Source organism: Emydura macquarii, unplaced genomic scaffold (assembly GCF_026122565.2).
Source record: "Emydura macquarii macquarii isolate MOO-44397 ecotype Brisbane River unplaced genomic scaffold, CSIRO-AGI_Emac_v2 contig_1253, whole genome shotgun sequence".
NCBI classification, from domain to species: domain Eukaryota; kingdom Metazoa; phylum Chordata; order Testudines; family Chelidae; genus Emydura; species Emydura macquarii.
In genome coordinates, this window is record NW_027131390.1 from 15350915 (window position 1) to 15377060 (window position 26146).

The 26146-nt window shown below is 43.3% G+C and overlaps 1 protein-coding gene across 1 annotated transcript in view; it reads left to right on the plus strand.

Annotated features, from left to right (window-relative positions):
* The window catches only part of GAB3 (GRB2 associated binding protein 3), a 93901-nt gene that overhangs the window by 41369 nt on the left and 26386 nt on the right, over positions 1 to 26146 (plus strand). Inside the window, exon 3 of the mRNA XM_067548203.1 lies at positions 19265 to 19568. Coding sequence (XP_067404304.1) covers positions 19265 to 19568 — 304 coding nt within the window. The remainder of the gene's footprint in view (positions 1 to 19264; positions 19569 to 26146) is intronic.

Below are 26146 nucleotides of genomic sequence, written 5' to 3' on the forward strand. Positions count from 1 at the left end.
GGCAGGGCAGAACAGAGGGGAACACGTAGCAAGCAATCATGTGCTAGTGACTGCCAGCCTACTGCTCACGCTCATCCTGACATGCCTGGACTCCCAGTTCCCACGTGGGTCACAGGCTCCGAAAGGAAGCGAAGGTGAGTGGGGGGCTCAAAATGGATTATGGAAGCTGCGTCAGTCAAAGAGCAGCCCTGGGAGAGTGAAGAAGAAAACGTAACAGCCAAATGACCAAAGCAGCTCTCTTCAAGTTCTGTGAGGCCTGTTGTCCCTCGGGACTCTAATATTTTCTTGAAAAAATGAGACGAAAGTGTCTCTTTGTTATATTTTTGTGCCGTGCCTAGCGCAATGGGGCCCTGGAATCGACGTGCTACAGCACTGCAGATAACAAATGCTGTTAAAACGCCCAGTCCATCCAGTGTTCAGCTTTGCTCCCTATTTCCATCCCCAGGCGATCATCATTGTTCTATCCCTAGTCAGGTGCACGCACAGGATCAATGGGAGATAGGTTGCTGGGATCAAGCCAACCAGAAAGCTCATGCAAAGCTACCAGAAAATGCTTAGCCAGCTGGGATTTGAGGCTTTAGTTCAGTGGTTCCCAACCTGTGGCCCGGGAGCCAAAAGTGGCCTGTGGGGTCTTTCAAAGTGGTCCGCTGCTCCCCTCCTGCTGGCTACGGAATGGAACCACCTAAGGACCCAGGCAGAGCGCGTTGCTGCGGGGCTAAAAGACCGGGGCAGGCTTCTTGCTGCAGCCAAGTGGATGGGAGATCAGCGCTCCCCTCCCTCAGCTGTAGCAGGAAGCACAGCAAAGCGCTACACCTGGGTCTGCAGAAGGGAGCCACTGCCTAGGGACCCAGGTGGAGTGCACAGGGCTACAGGACACGTGCAGTTTCTCTGCTGCAGCCTGGGGAACGGGAGATCAGCGAGAAGACAGCCTCCTCACTGAACTCCTTCCGTGCGGATGGGGGGCTGCTGGCGGAGACCAATGGCCCTTCAGAGTTGTAAAAATGGCATCTGTGGTCCTTGAGCCGAAAAGGTTGGGAACCACTGCTTTAGTTAATCAGTGAGCTCCGTCACTTGGTGCACCATGGGCGTTGTGGGGCTTCAGCGAAAGAAGGGATGAAGGAAAAGATAGTGAAAGAGACGTTACAGAAAAGCAGAAACAAGTGCTGCAGTTCTCAAAATGATTGCGGGAAACCCCTGCTGGTTTGTTATCAGCACTTTCATAAAGGTGAACTCAAGTAACCATTCCCCAAACACACATTTTTATCATCCCTGTTGATTACTGAGAATGGTGGAACTGTTTAAAAAAGATTAAGACCCTGATACAAAACTGGTGCAAATAGCTCCATTGACTTCCGTGGAATTATGCCAGTTCATAGCAACTGAGAATTTGGCCCTGTTTCAAATATTAGCATTATGACAGTTTGAGAAATGATAGAAAGGGAGCGATTACTCCTCTCCCACATTACATATATTTAAGATATGGCATTTAATTACCCATTGTTCCCAATAGAGCAAGCTCTAGTCTCTAATCTTTTCTTTCTGGAGCATGTTTTTTTCCCCAAACTGTTTTAATAATCGTAAAGTTTTGCATAGAGTTTTACTTCTGCTGCACTGGCAAAGCTTGCCTTAAAAAATGCTACCAAGTTGCATAACGTAACCCCAAAGAAAAGGCACCTGTTCAAGAATACAGTTCTGTCTGCTTGTAATTTAGGAAACTGCTCATTTTTGCTGTGCCTAGAAGAGTCAGACCATGAAGGGAAGGACTGAGAATTGCAAGGAAACAAATTGAGGGACACGTTAGTTCGCAATGGTATCGTGACAGGAGTGTAGCATTGTATGACTCAGAAATATAAAGGGAAACATATAATTCACAGTGCTAAAAAGGTTCAGTGTGCAATGTGCCAATTATAATTGTTTTCCATTTCTGACCTATTATATTCAGATGTTGAGGAAATGATTTAATATTTCTGAACACTGTGATTTCATCATTTGGTTAAGCAAGGGAAGTGTGAGACTAATGTAATTTAAAACAAACAACAAATACACCATAGTTAGTATTTTATTAAGTTTCATGACTTTCCATTACCTTACATAAACCACAGTCCATCAATTAAAAGCAAGATTATGCAAGATATGCAAATCAGTGCCATATTGTCTGCATAAAAGACATAATGCACACCAATATTAGCAGACAATATTAAAAAGACAACCTGTGTGTGATTCTCTTGTGTGAGTGAAAGGCTCAGTCCTGCCAGGTGCTGAGCCCCCTCAGCTCCCATTGAAGGCAGTGGACATTGAGTGCTCAGCACGGTGCAGGATTAGAGTCTAAGAGTGTGATCTGTTCCAAAGCCCTCTAATGGCAGCAAAAAGGCTTCCATTGACTTCAGTGGGTTTTGGATCAGGCCCTAAGTTCCAGTTCCAATTTACCTTTTCAGCGTATACACTGGTATAGAGCAGGCAGAGTGTGAAATCGATACACTGAGAGACAAAGCACGTGTCTGTAGAATTTCACATCCAGTGTTCCCTTTCCACACCAAAGCGTGGAACTTTGCACAGGCTTATCTCATGAGCATGAGAAATTTAAGTAACAAATGCTTAGATGCTTGAGCTGACTTTACCCATGTGCAGGATGCATCTAGAAGTGATAGCTAGAATTTGAAGGAAAGTAGGGGTTTTTCCATATAAGGAATGAAAATATAATTTTTAAACTATATTTCCACTCATAACCCTGCTTGTTTGCAAGAACCAGATAATGCAAAAAAGAAAGGAAAGGAAAAAAACCCCACACAACCAACAACTTACAAGGAATTCTTATAAATAAATAAAATCAAAAGTGGCATATAGAATTTTGCTTTCATTTTGAATTAGATTTCTGTATTTTAAAATTAAAAGGGCAAACAAATATTGATGCCTAGAGAGCCCTATGATTAATGATCAGCATGTTTCCATAAACTAAATAGGGTCAAAAAGTAATTATAGAAGTCCATAAATCCAGCTTACTTCTCCTATCAAATGTAAAATAGAGAAGAATAATTTCGAGTAGATCACAGACTTATAGACTCATAGATTTTAAGGTCAGAGGAAACCAGCATGATCATCTAGTCTGACCTCCTGCACATTGCAGGCCACAGAACCTCGCCCACCCACTCCTGTAATAGACCCTGGCTCTAAAGAAGAGAAAAAATAAGTTCTTAAAGTGGAACAATTCCTAATTAGATACAGAAAGGAAAAATAACACATCTTCGGCAGTAAAAATCCAGTCAAAAAAATCAGACATTAGAATAAAACAGCTTTTTACAGTCCTTAGGGTAACTTTGTAATTATCCTAGTACTATACTCTGAATTAAGCAGTCTCATGTATATCAACTATTCAGTGGTTCCTATTGTTATCACTTGATCTTCAGTGTTTTTCAAATAATGCTAATTTACAAAATACAGATGGGCCCGACAATGGAGTTCAGATCCAAATTCAGATCCAAATCCAAAATCTCTTAAATGTTGCACAGTGTTCAGGCCCAGCATTCAGGCCCGTGTGTATGTGTGGGCACTTTTGTTTTGTTTGTTTGCTTGTTTGTTTGTGAATTGTCTGCAAGCCACTGACTATTTTTTGGAGTGAGTTCAGTTATTCACTGAATTATTCTGGCAAATAAGTCTTGATCTGTAGCTTGTTCAGATGTAATTTCTTGTAAGTAGTCAATGATTGAAATTTGAGCTATGTTGGTTAGCCTTGATTGAGCACACAAATCACATGGCTCAGTGTGACAAATCAAATTTCCAGGGCAGATACCCATATTTACATATTTAAAATGTTTGTTTATTTGTTTACTTATTTCTTACTTATGCCATGGTAGTGCCCACAATGCGCCAGTCACCGTCTACACATAAATGAAGACCAACTCCCTGCCCAGAGAGCTCACCATATCTTTCTTCCAAAATTGTCTTAAATGTTGCTATTTCCACAACCCTTCTTGTCAGTAAATCTGTGGGACAGAATATTCAGAGAATCTCACCAGAAGTCCTGTTCCCATGAGATTTTTACCCCCCTTTTACAGGACCAATGGATGAAACCCTGCGCCCATTGAAGTCAGTGGGAGTTCTGGCATTGACTTCAGGGGAGCCAGGATTTTACCCAGGAAGACTGGATATATCCTATTGGACTCAGTTCTGCAAGATGTTGACTTCTCTTCCCCCAATCCAGCAAAGCACTTAAGAGTCTGCATAATTTTTCAGCATGTGAGTAGTCATGGGACTACTCGGGTGCTTACCAGTAAGCACATGCTCAAGTGCTTTGCTGGTTTGGAACCTCGTGATGATATATGATCTCTTTACATTTTCCTTTCTTTGTGTATATGTTGGGAATGTTAGTTCTTCTCTTCAGCATTTTATGGCATAATCTCTAGGACAAATCTGCCCTCGGCACCCTCACCATTTAAGACTGGGAGAGCCTTGAAGCTTCCTGAGAAATCTCAAAACAGCACAAATATTTCCAGATTTGGGCATCTTCCAAAGGAGTTATTTATAAAGATCTTTCCCTTGTCACTTGCAGGATCTTTCTTTCTCCAGGCAATTTTAGGTGGGACACACGATACAGAGTCAAATCCTGCTCACCTTACTATGGAGATAGTACTAGTGAAAGCAGGAAGGTGTGATTAAGACTATCAAGATTTGGACCCAAAATAGTTTAGAAAATATTTTTGATCTGTTAGATTTGATTCTTCTATGAATAATTTCCTAGAAACTCACGAGTGAAACCCTAAAAGTCAGTCCATTACAGTAGAAACTCAGGGTTACGAACACCGGCGTTACAAACTGACCAGTCAACCACACACCTCCTTTGGAACCAGAAGTACACAAGCAGGCAACAGCAGAGATGACAAACAAACACAAAAAAACCAAATACAATGCAGTACTGTGTTAAATGTAAACTACTAAAAGAATAAAGGGAAAGCAGCGTTTTTCTTCTGCATAGTAAAGTTTCAGAGCTGTATTAAGTCAATCTTCAGTTGTAAACTTTTGAAAGAACAGTCATAATGTTTTGTTCAGAGTTACAAACAACCTCCATTCCTGACATGTTTGTAATTCTGAGGTTCTACTACATTTGCATTCCTGTTGAGCAGCATTGTTAGTATCAGCATCACCATCACCGCACAAACCGTTGTGGCTTTTTCTGAATTCCCACTCTTCTAGTTACCTTGGTAATTAAATACAAAATTTTACTATTGCTGAAGAGTTGATTTGTTATTTTTAACAGTATTGCGGGGCTCCTGCTCACAGAGTCACTTTGCCCAATTTCCTGTTTATGTTCCTTCTCTTCAGAACTATAGCATCATGTGCGTTCAGACAGTTAAAGATAGGCTACATGACTGTTGCTGACCTCATACCACATGCTCAGTTAAGGTGAAACAGCAAAATTGGTTCTGTTTATGTAGACTGTACTGAGAACTGCCAGTTCTAGGTAAAATAAAAAGAAAAGGACTCCAGATAGCCCAAGGCACAACATAATCTACAAGCTGTAGACACCTGCAGATCTTTTCAGCCTTTAACTGCTTTGCACATCTGTATTTACACTAATCTCGCAAGCTGCAAGACAGGGCATTAGCCCCAACTCCAGGTTTTTTGGTTTTTTTTTCCCTCAGCAAAGAAGCTTTGGAGTCTTTCCATAAAAGCCATTAGTTTAGAAGGCTTGCTCAAAATTTGTCAAAAGTTCAGTTCCCTTAATACAAGCCACTTCCCACACGCACGCCCCAGAATAAGATACTAATTCTCCATTTACTTCAGTTTAGTTACACCAGCAGAGGATTTGTCCCCAGATGTGTGCATTTCAGTGTTGCTGTCCCCTTAAATTACATGGGGGAATAAACAAAACAGGTAAACCCTGTTTTTTACGAAGGTACATCCAAAACCTTTAAAAATCATTTGAGATTCCATAAGAATTTCAGAGAGGGGACTAAGTGTGCCTTTGGAGAATAGGGATTTATCTTTACTATATCCAGTATTAAATGGTCTTACTGCTTTATTGATCATTAAGAAAGCATTTGTAAGTGAAGTGGAGAAATCGCCAATGTAGCCATGTCATTTTACAAAAATGACTTTGACATTGCAGGAGAAATCGTCGCTGGCATGCAAGTGGCATTAGTGGCACAACTCCCATTATCGTGACTGGTGGCTGCACTGCTAAATCCACAAGCACCAGGGGGGAAATGTATTGGTTCTTCTATAAATGTTCCTGTTTCTTCCTGTTTCTTAATAAATTTGTGTAAAGGGCCTAATCCAGCACCCTCTGAAATTAGTGGAAGTTTTACTTTAACTTCAGGTCAAACAGAATGAGATCCTAACTGAATGGAATAGGAATATTAGTACTTTGTAGGTTTCTAGTGTTTTTCCATCCATAGCTCTCAAACCAACTTATACAGATGGGCATATTTAATTATCTCCATTGTACAGATGGAGAAACTGAGTCACGTAGAGATGAAGATCAAAGTGTTCACATTTGGATGCTTAAAGTTTAGGCACCTATATCCATATTTGGCCACTTAAATAAGTGGCCTAATTCGCATCTGAGTTGATCACCACCCCAAAGGTGGATGCATTTCAGTGACCAGTGAACTAGTCACTGCACATGTAACTTGCAATCAGCAGGTACAATTTGCTGAGTGCTTAGGATTTTGGGGTGAAGAGGAATAGAGGAATCTAAGTTACAATAATGTAATGTCATCTTAGATGCTACACATAAATATGCTGATGATGGGAGAAGGGAATGGAACTAAAACTCTTGGCTAGCTGGCTTATCTGTAAACATCCTCACATAAAAGGCCTTGCCTGTAAGTCTTCACTGTCAGTAAGCTCAGATGCCTGGGAGAATTCAGCAGCATTCAGAAGGTGCAATGTGGGAGAGGACTGGAGAGAACTAGTTTTTTCAGTTTGCATACCCTGGAAGGGAAAGAAAGAGAAGAGGGTGCTCCATGGGGTGGGAGGAAGGAGAAGAGGGAGGCCCAATGGTGATGGGAGACCATCAAATGGCTTAAACCCAACTCCCTTGTATCCAGTTGTTTCAGCTCTTTTTCCAGCCTTTGGGATCTTCGTTTTGAAGCTGAACCTATTTTACACCCCAATTAAAAAGGAAAAGAATCCGGTAGCCTTCAGAGAACCTTAGTCAAGCCTGCAGTAAGTGAGCAATTTAAAGTAATGAGACTGTCAGCCTCAGAGGAATCCCACGTGATACTTTAAAAAGGATAGATGTGCCCTGTACTTGGGCAGATTTCACACAAAGGTTGGCTTTATTGTTCTCAGACTGATTTTTGACAGTCTGCAGATCCTTGCAGGCTTTGCTTTTAAAATGATGCTCCATCAAGACCAATCACTGTTACTTTTCTCAGAACATTGTCATCTGAATCTGTTTCCATTCTACATTAGTCACAGTGTAAAATAATATCCAGATTGTGCTTGAAAGGTGTCATTTTATTTATTTATTAGCTTGTACCTTTTTACTGAAGCATGGAAGAGGAGCACAGACCGAAAAACCGCAGATCAAATCCAAAGACCAGCAACGATTAGGAAAGTTTTAATAGGGGCCCAGACTTTGGACTTATAATAAAAGGGCCCAACATACTAAACATGTACCTTTTAGTAATGAGTCATGCTTACACTTTCAGTAAATGAATTCAAAGGAGCCTTCAGATATGCAGAGGCATTTATTGCTAGAAGAGTTCCAAGATTTCATCATTGCTCCAGGAAGATTAAGGAAACCCTATTTTGGGATGAGCATTAGTAGCGTTGCTTATTTCTGGCCCATATTGGGATCAATGACATAGGAGTCTTCTATTGTAGTAAGTTATCTTTATGCTGGAATCACCGGTCCAGCCAATATCCTTCCTTCCAAAGATTGGAGATATTTTTCATGCTATCCCTGTGCCAATAACATTCACATTCTTTATTTACTGGAGAGCCTCTTGGTGTACGCAGAAGGCCCTCAGGTGTAACTGAAGACAAAGTGGAAGAGGTAGATACTGTAGCCACTTTCTATTGTTCAGGAGGTTCCTAATGGGAAATCTCTGCTTGCAGTAATTGCATGAGAAGGAAGGAGACAATCTTTTTCCCTGGCAACACCCCACAAGAAAGTCCCTAATCAACAATTTTGTGAAAACTCTGATGATTCCTGTTTCTTTGCCCACTCTTGACTAAAATGACACTCAAATGATGATTTAATCACACATCTGCCTCCCTCCCCATAAAAATTTATCCATATCTATATACAGAACTTGATGTGAGATCTTCTCAATGGTCTTTTGAAGTAATAAAATTCCAAAGCTTTCAGGTCACTTTGACCTTGCATGCCCAAAGGAACATTAGCTTTACAAAGAATTTGCAAGTTTATTAAATAGCAGTGACTCATTCAGTTGCAGATGTTCGTATATATAAAGTACCATAAATATTATGGATTAGGATGTGAAATATGTGATGGGAATGTGTTTGGGGAAGCAGGCAACATTTTGCTCTGGTTTTATTCAGTTTGCGGCAATCTTCTCTTTCTGTGCAAACCGTAGGCTTCTTTCTGTGCATTACAGAAACAGAGAAAACCTTATAGGTTCGTGAAGACATCATCTCAGATGCTTTATAATAAAGCATTCATTGCACACCGTGGTGCAGGAAATTTTCAGTCTAGTGCTTTTAGTCAATGAAATGTGTGTGTGTCACCATGAAAGGAACAAGGTATTTCCCCTTTGACTCTGCACCAGGAGTAGAAACTTCTTAGGTCCTCGCAGCAAGATTTCTGCTGGCTTTCCTGAAATCAGGTTGTTTAAGAGTCGTATTGAAACTCAGTAAATGATTCATTTCTAGCAGATGGCATTGTAATGAGGTTAGACATTTGTCTACCCTAAAATGATCACAGCTCAGTCATTTGTCATAAGATGAGCGGCACCGTTCTTAGTGGTCTCAGCAAAGAGTTAGCTTTTATGATAATACCGTTCGAGGCTTCTCAACGGGCACTAGCATTAGGCTGGGCAATGACAGCAGGGCCATCAGAAACCTGGCTGCAGAGTGGTGGCAGTGAATGGGCAGAGGGAAGGGAGGGATCACTCCTCTGCTGGCGTGGTTGCATGGGCAGCAGTTGGGTTGGGTAAGCAGGGTAGCAGGATGTCGGCTATGTTGTGAAGCAACGGAAAGGGCTCAACAGCCCATTTAGTGAAATGAAAGCTCAGCTTCTGCGGAAAGTAACCCAGCTACAGAAGGGCTGGAGCTGGCATTGGCAAAGGCTTCTGAGAACCTGGCATGGCCGGAGAGAGACAAGTGGCTTTACTGCTGTTTTATTTGGAGCTTGGTGCCCTTAGAGATAGGTTATTATGTTGGCTAGGTGCCTGGGCCCCTCACCAGGACCAGCACTGGGTAGCTGGGATTCGGAAGCTCTGGTTTGCAGGACATTTCAGGGGCTCAGCACAGAAAGGCATACGGTGATCTTGCTGCCACTTTTCCTGGCTTGGGGCCTGGTCCAGAAGCCTTTCGTGAATAGATCCAGTAACCCGCGCACCCCAATGGAGGGCTTTCATTAAAGGAAATGTCAGGGACCAGTCCAGCTAGGAGCAGCCGTTGTCCTGCTCCCTGACTACTGCGCTGCTGAGCAACCAGTGAGCCCAGCTGCACTGCCTGAGAACTGGCCGAATGGCCACAGCCTCCGTGGGCTTCTGGTTCAGTCGTCCTGCTTATAAGCCTGGCCCACGTAGCAGTTCAGTGGCCACTCAGTGCGTACCATGCCTGCGGCTGCACTTGCCCTTATTCCAGTTCCTGCTCCTCCTTGTTCCAGCCTGCTTCCAGTCCCTGCTCCTGCTCTGCTCCAGCCCCTGCTCCTCTCTGGCTTCGACCCCCACCTCTGCCTCTGGCTTATGGCTCAAGCTGACCCTCCAGTTCTGGCATTTGACTTCTGTCTCTCCAGTACTGATTCCTGGCTCCGCCTCTGGCTTGCAACTCTGGTTTACCCCTTCCGGGTCTGGCATTTGGCTTCTGCTCCTCTGGTACTGACCCTTGATTTGTTTCCTGGATTCCGCCCACCCTCCCCCTAGCTCTACCTGGTAGGCTGGGCTCTCATCTTCGTCACTAGGCTCATGGCCTGGTTGTCAACAGGAAGGAAACAATTGCAGAAGAAGCACACTGTCTCCTGTCCCTCCCTGGGCTGCGTTTGCTGGGATTACATGGCCACAGAGACAGAGGGAATCCTTGTCTCCTAAAGGAAGGATGTTCTCACCTTTAAATGGAATCTGTGCTGAATTTTTCCATCCATGACGCATAGGTTTAGGTATGTCGATGCTGTGGAGATGGGCACAGGGTGAGATCCTAGATAGATAATTAATTGGTGGCTCTAGGTAAGTCAACTGCCAAAAAAATTAGGAGTGAAGAATTAAATGTATCGGCACGAGGGGAAACAGCCAAGCTGATGGCCGAGTATTGCATGGGGACACACTAACAGGCAGCTCATTAAAGAGAGATGTATTATGCAGAGCTGATGGGAGATGCAAACCAACAGTCGCGATTGAAATCTCTCAGCAATGGCTTTGTCAGGGAGCTGGACTTGCTGGTTTAATCAGTGTCTTTCATCTCCTGTTTCTGTGTCAGCTGATAATGGTGCTATCTGATGATAGTGCTCAATGGAGGAAGAGACAGTCTGTGCCACAAAACGCTTACAATCCAAGAAAACATGATTTATTAACTACTGACTGATTTCTGTGTTGTAGCGTGTTTGCTCCAACAGCATGACACACCTACTCTAGCGTCCCATTCCCTTTGAATCCAGGCATACCACCTCGGAGCTCTGTCCTGAGCTCCTTACATAGGCAAAGCTCCTTCCTCAATCCCAGGCATCACAGTCCCATCTCTCCCTGGGCTGGTGCAGAGGGAGAAACTAATCTGATTTATAGATCCTTAATAGGCTAGACATCAGCTGCTTTCAAAGCGGTCTGTGTATGAATTTTAACTTCCTCTTTTTAAATCATTTATAGGAAATGCTATAAAGTTCCTCTTAATATTTTCCTCCAAAATAACCCTTTAAAAACATTTCCATGCTTTATTTTTGAAGCACGGAAAACTACAGTCTGAAATGCTAGAGCCGGCCTAGGGCTTTGTTGGCTGTTCTGCTAGTGTACTTGGACGAGGTCGGCTGTCTCACAGCTCAAGAAAGCCCAGCCACAGTGGGTACACAAGGAACACTGCTAGTACAACAGCCCCAAAGCACCATGCATACGCTTCCCCTGCCTGCCGTCACCGTGCCATTCTGCGGCCACACCCCTACACCAGGCCAGCCCTAGTAGCCCTACCCAGCGTGCTGCTTCCGTGGCTTGGAGTGCTGCAGCAGTCCTGTCAAGCTGCAACCACTCCTTGAACACCCCAGCAGCACTCCCACTATATTAGTGACTGCAGAGTAAGAGGGGGTAGGGGAAGGAATTCTTCCTAGCATTCTCTCCAGTGCAGCCTTGCCTTTGTATGCTGATTAGGAGTGTCTGAACCTGTTCAACTAAAATGAATTGAAATCCAAAACTTTGGTCAGCTCTTGACTTGGATCGCAGACATCCCCCTTTTCTGAGTGTTAAACAGCTGCAGTTCGTTTTCCCCATTGCGGGCAGGTTGGTTTTCTATCCTGGGCTCTCCCAGATCACCCTGATCATCGCGCAGCATTCCCTGAGCCATTCTTGCAGGTTGTTCGTGGGTTCCAAAATCACCTTCGTGCCCTGCGACACATCACGTTGCATTGTGGGGTTGTTTTGCAGTTTGGGGTGCTTCATGGCATGATCACCTTGCAGCAGAACTTCAACAAGAGTGAAAGGTTGCCAGACCCTGTTCATGTGGGATTTAGAGCCCAGCCATTCCTAGTGGCACAGATGGGCCTCATAGAGTTTGGTTAAATATACAAACTTCTAAGTGTAGACTTGTTGCAATCTTTCAGTCCTTTCCCATTTCACCAATTGCTGAATCATTTCTGAACCGATCCATTGTAGGCTAATAGATTAACACAGAAGGATGGGACGGGGAGTCGGGACACATCAGTTGTTTCCCAAACTTCCTGTATGCATCCTCGAGCAAGTCACTTGATATCTCTTTGCCTCAGCTTCCTCTTCTGTAAAAGAAATAAGATAATATTTCCCTACCTCACAGGGGAATTTTGAGTCTTAATTTAGTGGTGAAGACCTTTCAGGTCTTTGGACGAAAGGGGTTGTGATTAAAAAAATACCAAGTATGAACTGTACACTTTTGCTAATGTTATATCACATAGCTAGTATGTGATCTAATACTTAGATATGCTTAGATGTCAGATGTGTATTTTGCACATGAGCATTTAGAAATGAAAATATGTTCACCAAACAAAATGCAAATTAGTCACCTCTTCAGTTGAAACTTAGCCCTTGTAGGCATGACTCTCATTCTGCTATTGTTGTTTACTAGTGCGCTGGCTGGTTTTCAGTACATTATAATTTTGTTTGTGGCCTGTCTTATCTGACAGTGTAATATCTACACGTCAGCAAGTGTTCATAGCTCAGAGGAGAGTAACATTCCTCACACCTCAAACCACTTATTTGGCAGATACAGAGGTGTTGATCTGTGGAAGCAGCAGTCACTACTGTAATAATAATGACAGGTATTCATCTTTTCTTTAGAAGTGTCTATGGAGATTCCTGAAACTAAAAACTCAGAGGCAAGCGGAAAACACTGATGTCGTGTGCTGCACAAATCAACACCCAGGCATCAGACCAACACTGCTCTAAAACCTCTCCTCTCATTGGCAATGGACCATTGCACATGTGAAAGACCAATGAAAATTGTTATTAATTTATGTTACCTCTTATCTCAAATAAGTTGTGGCTTTCTATGCCAACAATGGCAAATTTCTGAGGCTATCTAAACATATAGTGAAGCCCTTGGCAATTTCAAAAGGCACCAAAATAAATGTAATATTTCTCCTGGCCACCTAGAGATTGTCTACATTACAATAGCAAAATCGAATGCAAACTGGGCAATTCTTTGCTGTAGAGATCCCAGCCCTTCTCACATGGTAGTTGAGCTAGACTCCCCTATAGATTTGATATTGTATTTAGTTTTGAGCATGTAAACAAAACAGTATTCTTTCCAAACTTTACCGACTCTGAGCAGATGAAACCAAACTATCCCCACCCCCGTTCTACCACTTCTGGTTTTGCTAGTTTGTGAAGTGTCCGTGAAGCTCAGCACAATCAGCATTCACAATATTGCCCTGCCCCTCAAAATACCAGTCACTTGCTAGTTTTGTATTGACAAATTGGAGCAGCAACAGAAACTGTTGCTGAGGCAGTGATACTTTATTTCCAAGTGATCCTGCAACATTGGTAGCTCAATGAGCCGCACTTTGAATGAGTGGATTGTGAGGAATGAATTCAAATAATCTCTGGATCCCACTTACACTGGAATAGGACAGTCCTTTAACCATTTGTAAGCACACCCCAAGAAAAGGCAGAGAAAGTTTGACACCTATAGATGCTTGCAGATAAGGATGATCTGTATGGCTTTCTTCAATATTCTTACAGAGTCAGCCAGATTTGCATATCTCCTAGAACTGCATGAATATCACATGTTGGCAAATGCGTAACTATTTGGGATGAGTTTTACAATGGAGTCCTTGGGCACTTAAAACTCTCAGCACATAATGCATTTAGCATAGTTGAATGTGCAAAATGTTTTTAAGGTAAAAATACTTTTGCAGATCAGAGGCATAATAATGTAGAAAGCTTTTTAAAGTGGAAATAACCCATTCTATGGTAGCTGCTAACTGTGCCATGATATGGTGGTAGGATGAAAATTTAAATTGAGAAAAGAGGTGAAAAACAGAGTCACTAACCAAATAAAAACCCAAGTGAAAGCCTTATTTTGCCTTTCCTAAAGATGTGAGACATAGCATCTTGTAGGCCCTTATATCAATTGGCCAGTAGTAATGTTGGTTGAAAATAAATGACAGTATGTGTCACTTATAGAAAGGAGAGATGGCCAAGTGGTTAGGAATTAGCCTAGGATTTAGGAGACCTGGATTTAAATCCCTGCTCCAGCACCTTGGGCAGGTAATTTAGTGTCTCTGTAACTCAGTTCCCTGTCTGTAGAATGAGAATAACAGCATTTCTCTGCTTTGCATGGGTGCTGTGAGGATAAATACATTAAAGTTTGGGAGGTGCTCAGATACTTATGGTAATGAAGGCCATCTAAATACTAAAGAAGGTGGATGTACTGTAATGCTCTTTGTCTAAGGATCACAAAGCTATTTTTACAATCATTGATGAATAAAGCAACACATCACCCACACGAAGCAGGTCTTAGACTTACTTTGTTGATGGGCAAACTGAGGCACTGAACAGTTCAGCAACTTCCCCAGGCTAAAATGTTGAGCCAGAACTAGGAATAGAACCTAAGGGTCCTGACTCGTGGTCATGGGTTTTAGGGCCTGACGCTAACCCTACTCATGCCTGTGGTGGTCTTTCAGTTAACGTTCAATGGGATTTAAACCAGACTTTCAATCACTAGACAAAACTCCCTCCATAATTCTATGGAACCTATGGGTGTGTACACTGGGTGGGCTCTATAGCATGTACGTGACTTGCTGTGTATACCGACGTGGATGAAGGCAGTGGCATTTTTCTGACTCATGTTCTGTTACTCGTTTTCTTTATCATTTGAGACCACAGAGCCTCTTACTAACCCCAAAAATTTGATTACAGAGAAAGAGAAATGGTGTAGTGATAGAAGCCGCCTTCTGCTACTGTTGTTTACTCCAAATGCCCTATTAAAGCACATTATGAATTTAGTCATTGTTTTTTAATGGTAGGACGGGGATTAGCGAGAACCAAAGGCCCTCTACTGTTCTGTCTTTTTTTCAACTCCATTTTCTGTATAGATTTGGAAAAGGAGGGTAAATTGCCAGTGGATTATATGACTAGGTTTGGAGTCATCTGTGCCCTTAAGAGACAATGTGCTATGAAGAGAGAAACTGAGTCTTCTGGTTAGATTAATGCTTGGAACCTACATTACTGCTAAGCATAGAACTGCTTTCATTTGTGTCACCGTACATAATTCAGCATTCCACCCTAAGCCTTAACCTGGAGTTTCTTGCACACCCGGACTTCCATTGAAGTTGGGCCTTGCACATTTAATTGTCCATCCCTCCAGCATTCACCTACACACATTCTTTATAATAGAGCTAAGAATAATGTTCGTTTTCTCACATATTCGTAACAAAACAAAACAAAAGTGATATGGCCAGATGGGTGTGCAAGTGAAACCAATGCAGTTACAGTCATTTTTACCGGAGTGGAGAATCTGGCCCAGGGTTTTCAAATGGCAGATTTGAAATACTTTGTACAGCCTTGTGTTTCAGCTTCTGAGACTCTGCTCTAGCGTGGCTGCTGGAGTTGTGTTTGAGACCTACAGACGTTTTAGATTCAGCAAAGCATAAAGTCTAAACAAACTTAGACATAGGGCTGTCCTGCACTGTACCTTGAACTTCTTAAGAATGTTATGTCTCAGACTGCGTGCTTGATTCTCCCTGGCATCCAAGCTCTGCTTATCACAGAGGGGGTGGAGGATGCTGCTTACAGTTCCCCGATTCTATGCTAGGCCAGCTCCAGCATCAGTTAGAGCAGCCTAGGGAAGCTCTGTCATGCCCTCCCCCTCCTTGGCACACCTGCTACCCTGGGGGAATCAGAGCAGCTGGCACAGGAGTGCTTCCTCTGGGTTTATGCCAGCAGGGAATTCTCTGTTGGTCATTTTAGAGCCAGAATTGTACCAAAGAATGTAGCCCTATATGTTTTGTTTTGTGATGGGCTGTTCATGATACAAGCATGATACTTCATTGAATACTGGAGCTGTTCCCTGCTAGGTTATCCAGCAAATTCTCACTTTTTTAACTGTGAAACTGGATCTCTTGAGTTTTGTCCATGAATTCTTTGGCTCTAATGAGATCAAACACATCTGAAACTCCTGGGCATTCCCTCCACATAAATGGTAATTATTTACAAAAGGTGAGATAAAAATCCACAGCTAAGTGGCATATCCAAATGCCAACAGTTGAAAGCAATTAATAGGGCTCTTTGGGAGAGAAGGGTGAATATTCCATACCAATATCCTTTTTTCATTATCGCACACATGGCTTGAAAGAGAGAGTGAAAAAATATAAGGGTGCTTCTTCACTGAGACTGGTGACGTGTCTGTCCAGTCACCTGCCAACTCAGGAACTGTGTTTGATAGGCGGAGAAGCCCGGAAGTTGGTGAGGAGGTATGTATTCTGTGGTATAATATACACCTCTGCACTTCAAACATTGCTAGTGGTTCTCCAGAAGCTGCCCTGAGTTTCTCTACAAACAGAGAAAACAAATGTTTAAATCTTGACGTGTCCTGTTTTACAGGCCTGACGATTAACCAAAAACTTTACAGGGTTTGTATTTGCCTAATAACATTTTCAACGTATGCCATTTCACAATTTGTCCCTAAAAGAGATTAAATCTCCAGACCTTATGAGAAACACTCCTTGGTGGCCTCTGTCCATTTCCAAGAAGACAACAGTCCACATCACAAAAACCGCCACTGTCACTGTTAACTAATAACCGGGTTGGAAGATGCAACAGGAGGGCCAATGGGCAAAGAGACCAAATCACCCTCTAACTTCTAGAGGTCAAAAGATCAAGATTATACCACAGCAGGCAGTGTAGGGGGAAAGCTTGCACTGCCAGTGCTTGTGCTGTCCACCCTATACCTACACCACTTCCTGACCTGGCCCACCATGCCTCATTCAAGTCCCTTCTCAAAACCCACTTATTTACATAGGCTGATAAATAGATCGTTCAGGCTTGCAAAATCCTTGTCTAACATATTACCTCAGTCTCCGTCTCTGATTTGGATAGCCTTGCACTTTAGAAGTAGGTCGTGGCACTGCTGGTTGAATGGACATGCTTTTAAGTAAGCTAGTCAATGAATATTTTATTGGAGTATTTATTCCATATGCATCTCTGATAGTAGACTCCCAAAGCTTTGATGTATCCTGACAGGAGGACTGGAGACTCTTCACATTCAGTTTATTTGCATCAAAAGAACGTGAGAATAATGGAAATCAGCTTGAAAACCTTCACTGTCAGGCAGCCACTTTGGGGTCATGTCATATTTCCTTCTTGATTAATGTAGACTGTAGGGGTTATTTTTCTTCCATATTTTAGTGGCCATTGTACCCATTGGACATGGGTATCAGCAAAAATTGTAGTAAATGTGTTGACTTTTAAGGTACATAACGAGGATTTTTACATTCCAGCTAAAACATTTTGCAATCAATTGCTTGGTCTCACGAGATGCTGGACCTGCTTGCCAGCTTAAAAATAGCCACCTTACCTCAAAACGGGCGTGATTGTAGCTCTCAGTAAGAATTTTCAAATGACTGACAACTGCTCCGTTTTGTGTTGTTATGACTAGTCATTTCACAAGCAGCAGTTGAGTAAGATTCAGGCAAGGAGATCACCTCTTTTGTGGTTGTTCAAATTGTTTTTCTTCTTGTCCCTTTTGAATTTTATGAAGAATGAAGCAGCCAATGGCCATTTAGCAGATGTAATGAACTGGCTAATGTGTGTGCGCACCACTGTTCTCTAGTGAAATCGGCATTGCTCATCTAAGTGTCATAACCCTTACACTGCTTGCAGCCAGTGGAGATGCTCCTTTAATTCAAGTGCTTTAGGAGCAAAGGAATCTGAGTTTTAACTTTGCTGTCATTGTGAAGTTCCAGCTGATCAAGTGTGATAACTGCGACATTCTTAGGTGGCCAGGGGTTTGCAACACAGTATATAATAAAAGCTCTGGGAAGGTAGGAAAGAACTCTAAGGGTGGTGACATCGCAAGGACATGTCCTATTTCCCTCTGCCAGCCATCAGAGACAAACAACATTGTTTTATTTTTGATCATGTGACCTGATTTTGTCCAATCACATTCTTTATAAAAATTCAGTAGGTGAAGAGCTCCTAATTTCTCAGTTTAATTTTTATCCATGGAATGGGAAGTATGGAGGGGGATTCACTTCTGGGTCCTATAGTAAGTATATTGGTGACAGCTGTAACCAACACAGTACTGTACATGAACTGAAACAGCTGTTGAAACAGAGGAAAAAAATCAGATGCCTTTTTTTTTTAATTTTTCCAAATTCTACATACAGTTTTATAAAATCCTATGGTGTCTTAATCTATATGTGACTTTGCTTACCCCTGTGTGAAATCCAGGTTATTAATCATTTGTGCCAAAAAGAGATAAATATTTATTAATATACAGTTCTGTGCAGAGAGAGTTATTCAAGCCGTTATGTGTGATATAGAGGATTTTGTAGCATTTTGAAGTCCTCTGTTTAACTTTTTTAGCGCTACAACCCCCTCAAGGTCTGTTCTCCTTAATTTGCATAAGTAACTGTCAGCTCATTAACAGCTCTTTATTAGCACTGAAAACCTTCTGATGGAAACATGCTAGATTCATCTTAAGGCCTTGTCTTCACTAGGAGAAAAGGTGTTTTCTACCAGGTGTTAGCTAACACATGGTAACTAAGGCCATGTCTACAGTATAGGGACTGTACTGCATAGCTACAGCACCTTAGCTGTATTACCCCATATCTTAGAACAATGGAGGTTCATTTGTTGTTGTTGCTATAGGAACACCACCTCCCCTAACGACGGTAGCTAACTCAACAGCAGCATTCTTCTGTCAGCCTAGTTGTGTCTACACTGGGGGGTTAGGTCAGCATAGCTACATTGCTCAGGGGTGTGGAGTTTTTCACATCTCTGAGTGCTCTAGCAATATTGATCTAAATTGCAAGTATAGACCAGGCCTAACACATGATAGAATCCTAGATATGCCTTGTCTTCACTAAGAAAAAAGATGTGTTCTTACCTCACATTAGCTAACATGCTGTAACTAAAATCCTAGTGAAGACAAGGCTGTTTGTAGCTTTAACACGTGGGACTAGATGGAGGAGTCCATGGAGGAGTCTATGGCTTACCTTGCCCTGCTAACTCTTGTTAAAATTAGAGTTACACACCTTTCTTCCTAGGATAGACAGGCCTTATGGGGATGGATTTCAAATCACCAGTCACAGTTCAGCCTGGTTTTTAAGGTAAACATAAAATCAAAAGAAAATATTTAGGGTTAGGCCTGTTTACAAAATGTGATGCCCAGTTTGAAGGCTAAAGCAGGAAAGGAAACAAATTCCCCATCTGTAACATGTGTCCAATTGTGTATCCTGCAGGCATGGCGGAAGCGTTGGTTTGTGCTCCGCAGGGGCCGCATGAGTGGGAACCCAGACGTTCTGGAGTACTACAGAAACAACCATTCCAAGAAACCCATTCGGATTATAGACCTTAACGAGTGTGAAGTGCTGAAGCAGTCAGGGCCCAACTTCATCAAGAAAGAATTCCAGAATAACTTCATCTTCATCGTGAAAACCACCTACCGTACCTTTTACTTGGTGGCCAAAACGGAGGAGGAAATGCAGATATGGGTGCACAACATCAGCCAGATCTGTAACTTTGGACACTTGGATGATGGCACAGGTAGGTATGGAACCATGTGTCAAGCTCTGTGGAAATAACTTGGAACTGGAATCTCCCTCAGGCAACACAATGGCCAGAGGAGAGTGTTGATTCATCTCACTGGGAACATTATAGTGACAACTGGTTTGATTTTAGAAAGGTTGCTTAAAACTACCAAAGGTATCAGTTCTGTTGTGTACAAATAATAGCCAACTGGTTTTGATCTTACTTCTGTGAGCTAACTCCTTTTTGAATAAGCCAGCTTATCTCTTATAAGAGAAGGTACTGTTTATGTACAATACTAAACGTTATCTCATGGGGCTTTATATTTCATTACATGTTCAGTATTTATTTAATTTGACTTACCATCAGACCCCCATCTCAGCCAGAGAGAGTGTCCTACAAAATTCACATTGTCTCAAGCACTGTAAGAGGTGATACATAAATCTTAGTGCTAAAACTGTAGAACCACCTTACCCTTGTAAAGAGAAAAAAAAGAAAGAAAGAAAAGGCAGGAAAAAAGAGGCAGAGAATCAAATGCTCCAGGAGTGTGATAGAAATGTGTGTCTAGACCCAAGAGATGTTCTTGATGGTGAAAATGACGACAACTTATTTTGTAAAGGCTTCCACCCGTATATGGAGAGAACCCCATAAGACAGTTCGTTACAGGGAATTTGTTGGACCTCCTTTTAGAATTAGCCACTACAAGTTGAATCTGGCCAATAATTAACACAGGAACCTGGATCATTAGCTTGTTTTTAAAATGAGCAATTTGTTCTCAGATAAATGCAAACTGTCTTTCTCCAAGGGACAGATACTGCAGTGGTTTGAAAGCAGAAACGGAAATAAGTCAGATTGAGTCCCATGGTCATGAAGAAGGCCAGAAGTGGATGGTGCTGGGGGAACTCACTCAAAGACTTATCTCATTAAAAGGGATAATAGCATTTTTAATCTCATAAACTTGAAAGGAGACAAAAGCCCATGCTGGGATCCTTTATTTTCCTCTATTCCAATTCATGCATTCTTTAATCTTCTCTTCATTAGGATATAGAGAAGGGGAATGGAAGGGAGTGGGGCGATTTTGGCAGTGTTCCTGTTATAACTTCACTATCTGTCATTTTCACATTCAGTAAAAAATGTCCAAAGATCATCAGGAAAACTAGGTGTCATATTTGGACTGGGCCTGTGGTATCTCCTGTATAGCCGTAACTCCAGCTAGCAAAGTAGGATTTAGACACAGGCAGCATGAGCTAGGAGCCTTGAGGGGGCTGGAATCACTAGCACAGCTGAGCTTGGATGACATATGAGGATGGTTCAGAAACAAACTCTCTTAACTTTGCTGAAATTGTAAGGTTTGGGGTTTGTGTTGCTGCATTGTTGTTATTATTCTATCTATAATTTCGGTAAAAAGTACGAGGGTAAGGCTTTCCCTGGGAAGAGAAAATATATCCTTTGCTCGTGAGACAAAGAAGTAAAGTCGTGAAAAGCCAAAGAAAAGGATAGATGAAGGTTAGTTTCCATGAGGCCCAGGGATTTGAAGTGATCCTTTTATAAAGGGAGTAGAGTCAGTGTTGCCTGAAGTCAGGATACCTTCAGAGCTAGTGCTCAAACAATGTAAGGGCTTATCTTCGCACAGTTTGTGCTCCTAAGCTTTGTCTACCCTTAAAAGTTTTAGTGGCATAACTATGGTTAAGGAGTGTGTGATATTTTCAGGGCCCAAGCATAATTTTTTCAGGCCCAGTAAAAACTTTTAACACGGGTCCTCTCCCGTAGGGTAATGGGGGTTGCAGCCTGGGCCGGGCCTCCCAGTGTTTCCGGGCCCCGGTAAAGTGTAGGTTTTTTCCCCCCCTTGTGGGGGCTCTGGATATTTTACTGACACAGCTATGCTGGTAAAAGACTGAGTGTTGTCCATGTCTGTACTAGAAGTCCTTCAAACAGTACAGGCAAACCAGGATGCTATAACAGCAAAGTGCTTCTAGTGTGGGCACAGCTCTACAGGAAAAGCAGTGCTTTGTATCAGTGTAGTAAAACCATTCCCCAGAAGTGAAACAAGCTATCTTAGAATCATAGAATCATAGAATATTAGAGTTGGAAGGGACCTCAGGAGGTCATCTAGTCCAACCCCCTGCTCAAAGCAGGACTAACCTCAGCTATATTATCCCAGCCAGGGCTTTGTCAAGCCTCAGCTTAAAAACCTCTAAGGATGGAGATTCCACCACCTCCTTAGGTAACCTATTCCAGTGCTTCACCACCCTTCTAGTGAAAAACTTTTTCCTAATGTCCAACCTAGACCTCCCGCCCTGCAACTTGAGACCGTTGCTCCTTGTTCTATCATCTGCCACCACCGAGAACAGCCTAGCCCCATCCTCCCTGGAACCCCCTTTCAGGTAGTTAAAGGCCGCTATCAAATCCCCCCTCATTTTTCTCTTTTGCAGACTAAACAAGCCCAGTTCCCTCAGCTTCTCCTCATAAGTCCTGTGCTCCAGCCCCCTAATCATTTTTGTTGCCCTCCGCTGGACGCGCTCCAACTTGTCCACATCCTTTTTGTAGTGGGGGGCCCAAAACTGGACACAATATTCTAAATGCGGCCTCACCAATGCTGAATAGAGGGGAATAATCACTTCCCGTGACCTGCTGGCAATGCCCCTCCTAATGCAGCCCAATATGCTATTAGCCTTCTTGACAACCAGGGCACACTGCTGACTCATATCCAGCTTTTTATCCACTGTTACCCCCAGGTCCTTTTCTGCAGAGCTGCTGGTTAAAGTGCTTGTTGTTATAACTGCATCTGCACTGGGGACTTCTGCCAACATGACTGTTGGTCAGGGATAACATCTCTTCACAACCCTGAGTGACACAGCTATGCCAGCAAAAGGCTGTAGTGTAGACCTAGCTTTAGACACTGATATGCAGATATAATTTATGTCAAGGGCACCCGTACAAGCACTTTTATATTGATATTGCTTTGTCTTCATTAGGTGGTTTTGCTGGTTTAACTATGCTGATACAACTGTATACAAAGCCTAAATTGCTTTAGAAACTGATTAATTTGGTGCAACCTCTCTGCATGCTTTAAATTGGTTTAAAAGAGCCTTAAATCCATGTAGTTTAATTCAGTAACTGAGTCTGTAGTTACGCCTGTGCACATTTCCTTAATTAGACAAGCCCTGTGTCTTCCTGCTCACACCATAGGGGTCCTCACCCTTATTCAGACCTTTAATGGCAGTCATTATTTTTAGAGTCATTAGGACCTTATCTGGTTTACCCTACAATTCCCAGTGGTCTGGGAATATTGGGGAAGGGTGGATTCAGGGCCATATTCTGGTACAGTTTACTACCAAGTCTATAAAGTTGCATAGATTGTACCTCAGCTTTTAATCAGATGCTAATTACTCATGCTTACTAGAAGCACCATCCCCAAAGTGTCTGTAGGTTTAAAAAAATTACCATTAAAAATTAACATAAGAAGAGAACAGAACTATGAAATGCCATGTGCTTTATTGACTTAAATGCTACTGTGTTTTAAAAAAATTCCCAGGATGAATCATCATATCAAAGACATGTCAATTACGGGAAATTTTAATAAACTGTTCAGTGCATTAAAAATTAATCTCCAAGCCAATATTATGTAGCTACCCTGATCTTTCTTAATCCTTTTTCACTTGTTTGTGACTTTTGGGCCAGAATCTAATTTCAGATTCTTTGTGCACGATGTATGCAAAAGGGCAGTGGCAGATTTGCTCCGTGACTCAGCCAGATGCCCAGCGAACTTGTGCTTTGAATTAGCCCCTTCAAATGAAGAAGAGTCTGGGTTAATAGTCAGGCTCATATGATCAAAGAGCCATTTCTACAGCCAAGATGGGACAGACACGAATTGCAGTTTGTGAGTCCTACACAGGGTCCATACTGCCCATCACAAGTAGCTGTTTTCAGTCAACACAGAGAGGGACAGCAAAGAGTAAGAGAAGAGAAATGCAAGTTCCAAACAGATGTCAGGAAGCACCTGTGTGCATAGCTGTCGGGAAGGGCTTACCAGGCAAGGGTGTTCAGGCAGCAACGTTTGAGTAACCCAAGAAACCGTGCCACTTGCTGGTTACGCTAGGAAATGGCAGCTAGGGAAGGAGCTGTGCAATCCTCCATCATGTTTCTGTTTTGTACCCTTTTCTGCATGAGTATTTCCCCACTCCCTCTCTTTAACAGCCTGCTCCCACCCTTGGCCATAACTGAGAAGCACGCAACAGAACTCCCTTGGGAACGCTACGGCCAATACTGCCTCAAACGGGTCATGGGGAAATAATTAAGACATTAGCATAGTGGTGAGCACAGTATAAAAACCTAAACAGACAGATTATACAAGCCTTGTTTCCCTGTCACAGCTGCCAGATGCCTGTGAAGGGACAGCATGGGCAGGGCACTCTGCTACCAGTGTATAGGAACAAAAAAACCCCATCAGATCATCAAGTCCCATCACCTTGAAGGGCAGGATCCATTCCCAGAGAGAGGACTCTATCCCCATGTGCTGCTGAGTCAGCCTTTTGCTGTACACCAGCTGTTCCTGAACTGTGATCCACAGAGCACATGCTGGTGATCCACAGATCCATCGCTGATTGGCCATGTGGTGCTGGCTCTCATCTTTGTTCCCAGCAGCTTTTACAAGCTGCCAGGCAAAGAAGAACTGCAAAATCAGCTGGGAACAAGCGGGAGCCAGCCTAGCTGTTTCTGCCCAGACTGAAACTGGAGCTTCCAGCAGCTGGCAGCAAAGGGATGTCCAAGGGATAAAGGCACAAGGCAGCCGTCCAAGGAAGCAAAAGGAGTAAAGGAGCAAGTGGCTGGGCAGCATGTCCTGGGAAGAAGGGAACCAAGGAGCAGAGAAGCACGTGCAAAGAGAGAGGAGGAAGAGGGGACCCACAGCAGAGAAACGCTACACACCCCATACTGTATGCAAGCTGAAAAGAAAGCTGCAAGTTAACTGGAGTAATGTAATCTAACAAGATTTCATTGGCGATCCAGATTGTTCAGGCTTTTTCATTGCTAAGCCCTACTTTCAAAGATTATAACTCTGCATTAAAATCCTCCTCCAGGCTGCGGCTTGGCGGGGAGTTCCTCGGCCCAGGAACCTTTCCTCTTGAATTCTCCCTTCCAATTCTTTCATGGGCTTCAGGTAACATTTCACATTCAGCATGACTGTACTGCTCCTTACTTACCAAGGCCTTACGCAAAGTCGCCTGTCAATCTCAGTGTTACTCCCCACCCCCAGACGTGCACGCCCATCAGCAGCGCCCAGCTACTGCAGAGTCTAGAGTGAAGTCCCTGGGCTTGATGCCTGGCACCGATGTGTTCAAAATATTTCTCCATGTCGGTACTTGCAGACTGTAATCAAGTCACCCCAGAACCTCCTCTTTGTTAAGCTAAATAGACTGAGCTCTTTGAGCCCGTCACTATAAGACACATTTTCTAATCCTTGGATCATTCTCATGGCTTGTGTCTGAACCTTCTCTGATTTATCAACATCCTCCTTGAATTGTGGGCACCGGGACTGGCCACAGCCGCAGTCACACCAACATTAAATACAGAGATAAAATAGCCTCTCTGTTCTAGTCTACAGTCCCCTGTTTACACATCCAAGGGAGGCATTGCCTAATGTCCAGCTGACTAGCCACCATGACCCCCTGAAAACAAATAGAGTTTTGGGGGTGTAATTTTATCCTTCACAACTTTTACCTCCCTCTTTGTGTGCTACTGTCTCCTCTGCCAAAGACATCGCCGTGCCTCCTTTCATCCTCCCCTCCACCATGCCTGGAGCATCCTCCCCCAAGTGATCCATACAGTGCTCCTCTTTCAGACCCGTCCTCAAGCCCTACCTCTGCTGCAGTGCCGCCAAGCAATCAGCAATTCACAATGGCTGTTACTAGAGAGTGTCTGGGGACACAGCATTTCTCTCTCTGACAGGGTATACCAACCCTGCACTGAGCAACAAGGGGTTAAGGAACTACTCAGCCCCACCCCGCCCCGCCACACCTGTAGCAAATGCATCCAGTGGAGAAGGCGCTAAAAGGCAGCTCCTTTGGGGCAGACCAGGGAGGAGAGCAGACCTGCTACTGGCGGGGAGAGGAGGTGAGGGAAGGTAAAATCTCTCCCAAAACAACTGCCCAAAGGCCCCTCCCTGAGGGAAGGGAGGGCCTGCTGCAGAGGCAGCCTGAGAGGGAAGCATTGAACTCTCCCATGAACTCTGGATTGATCCACTTTGTTTTTGTTTGGACTACCCCAGCAGGGGAAAGCCTTGAAACTGAGCTGGCCCAGGAGGAGACAGTTTGCCCTCACACTGCCTTACCCCAGATAGCAACCTGGGCAGCTGCAGGAAGGTGGTGGGAAGTGGCCAAGGGAGGGCTGCCTTAAGCATCCGCAGCTGTCAGAGCACTGATAACCCTCAAAGGACCCTGGGCCAGAGCCTGGTGGAGTGGGAGGACCTGGGCTCCCCTATCAACAACCCCCCTGCACGTCACCAGCCTAAGCACTAACCACTAGGCAGCACTCCCCTACCAACCAACTCTGAGTGAGGGCCGTCACACCCTTTCTGAGGCCACTCTTGGAGTCTATTG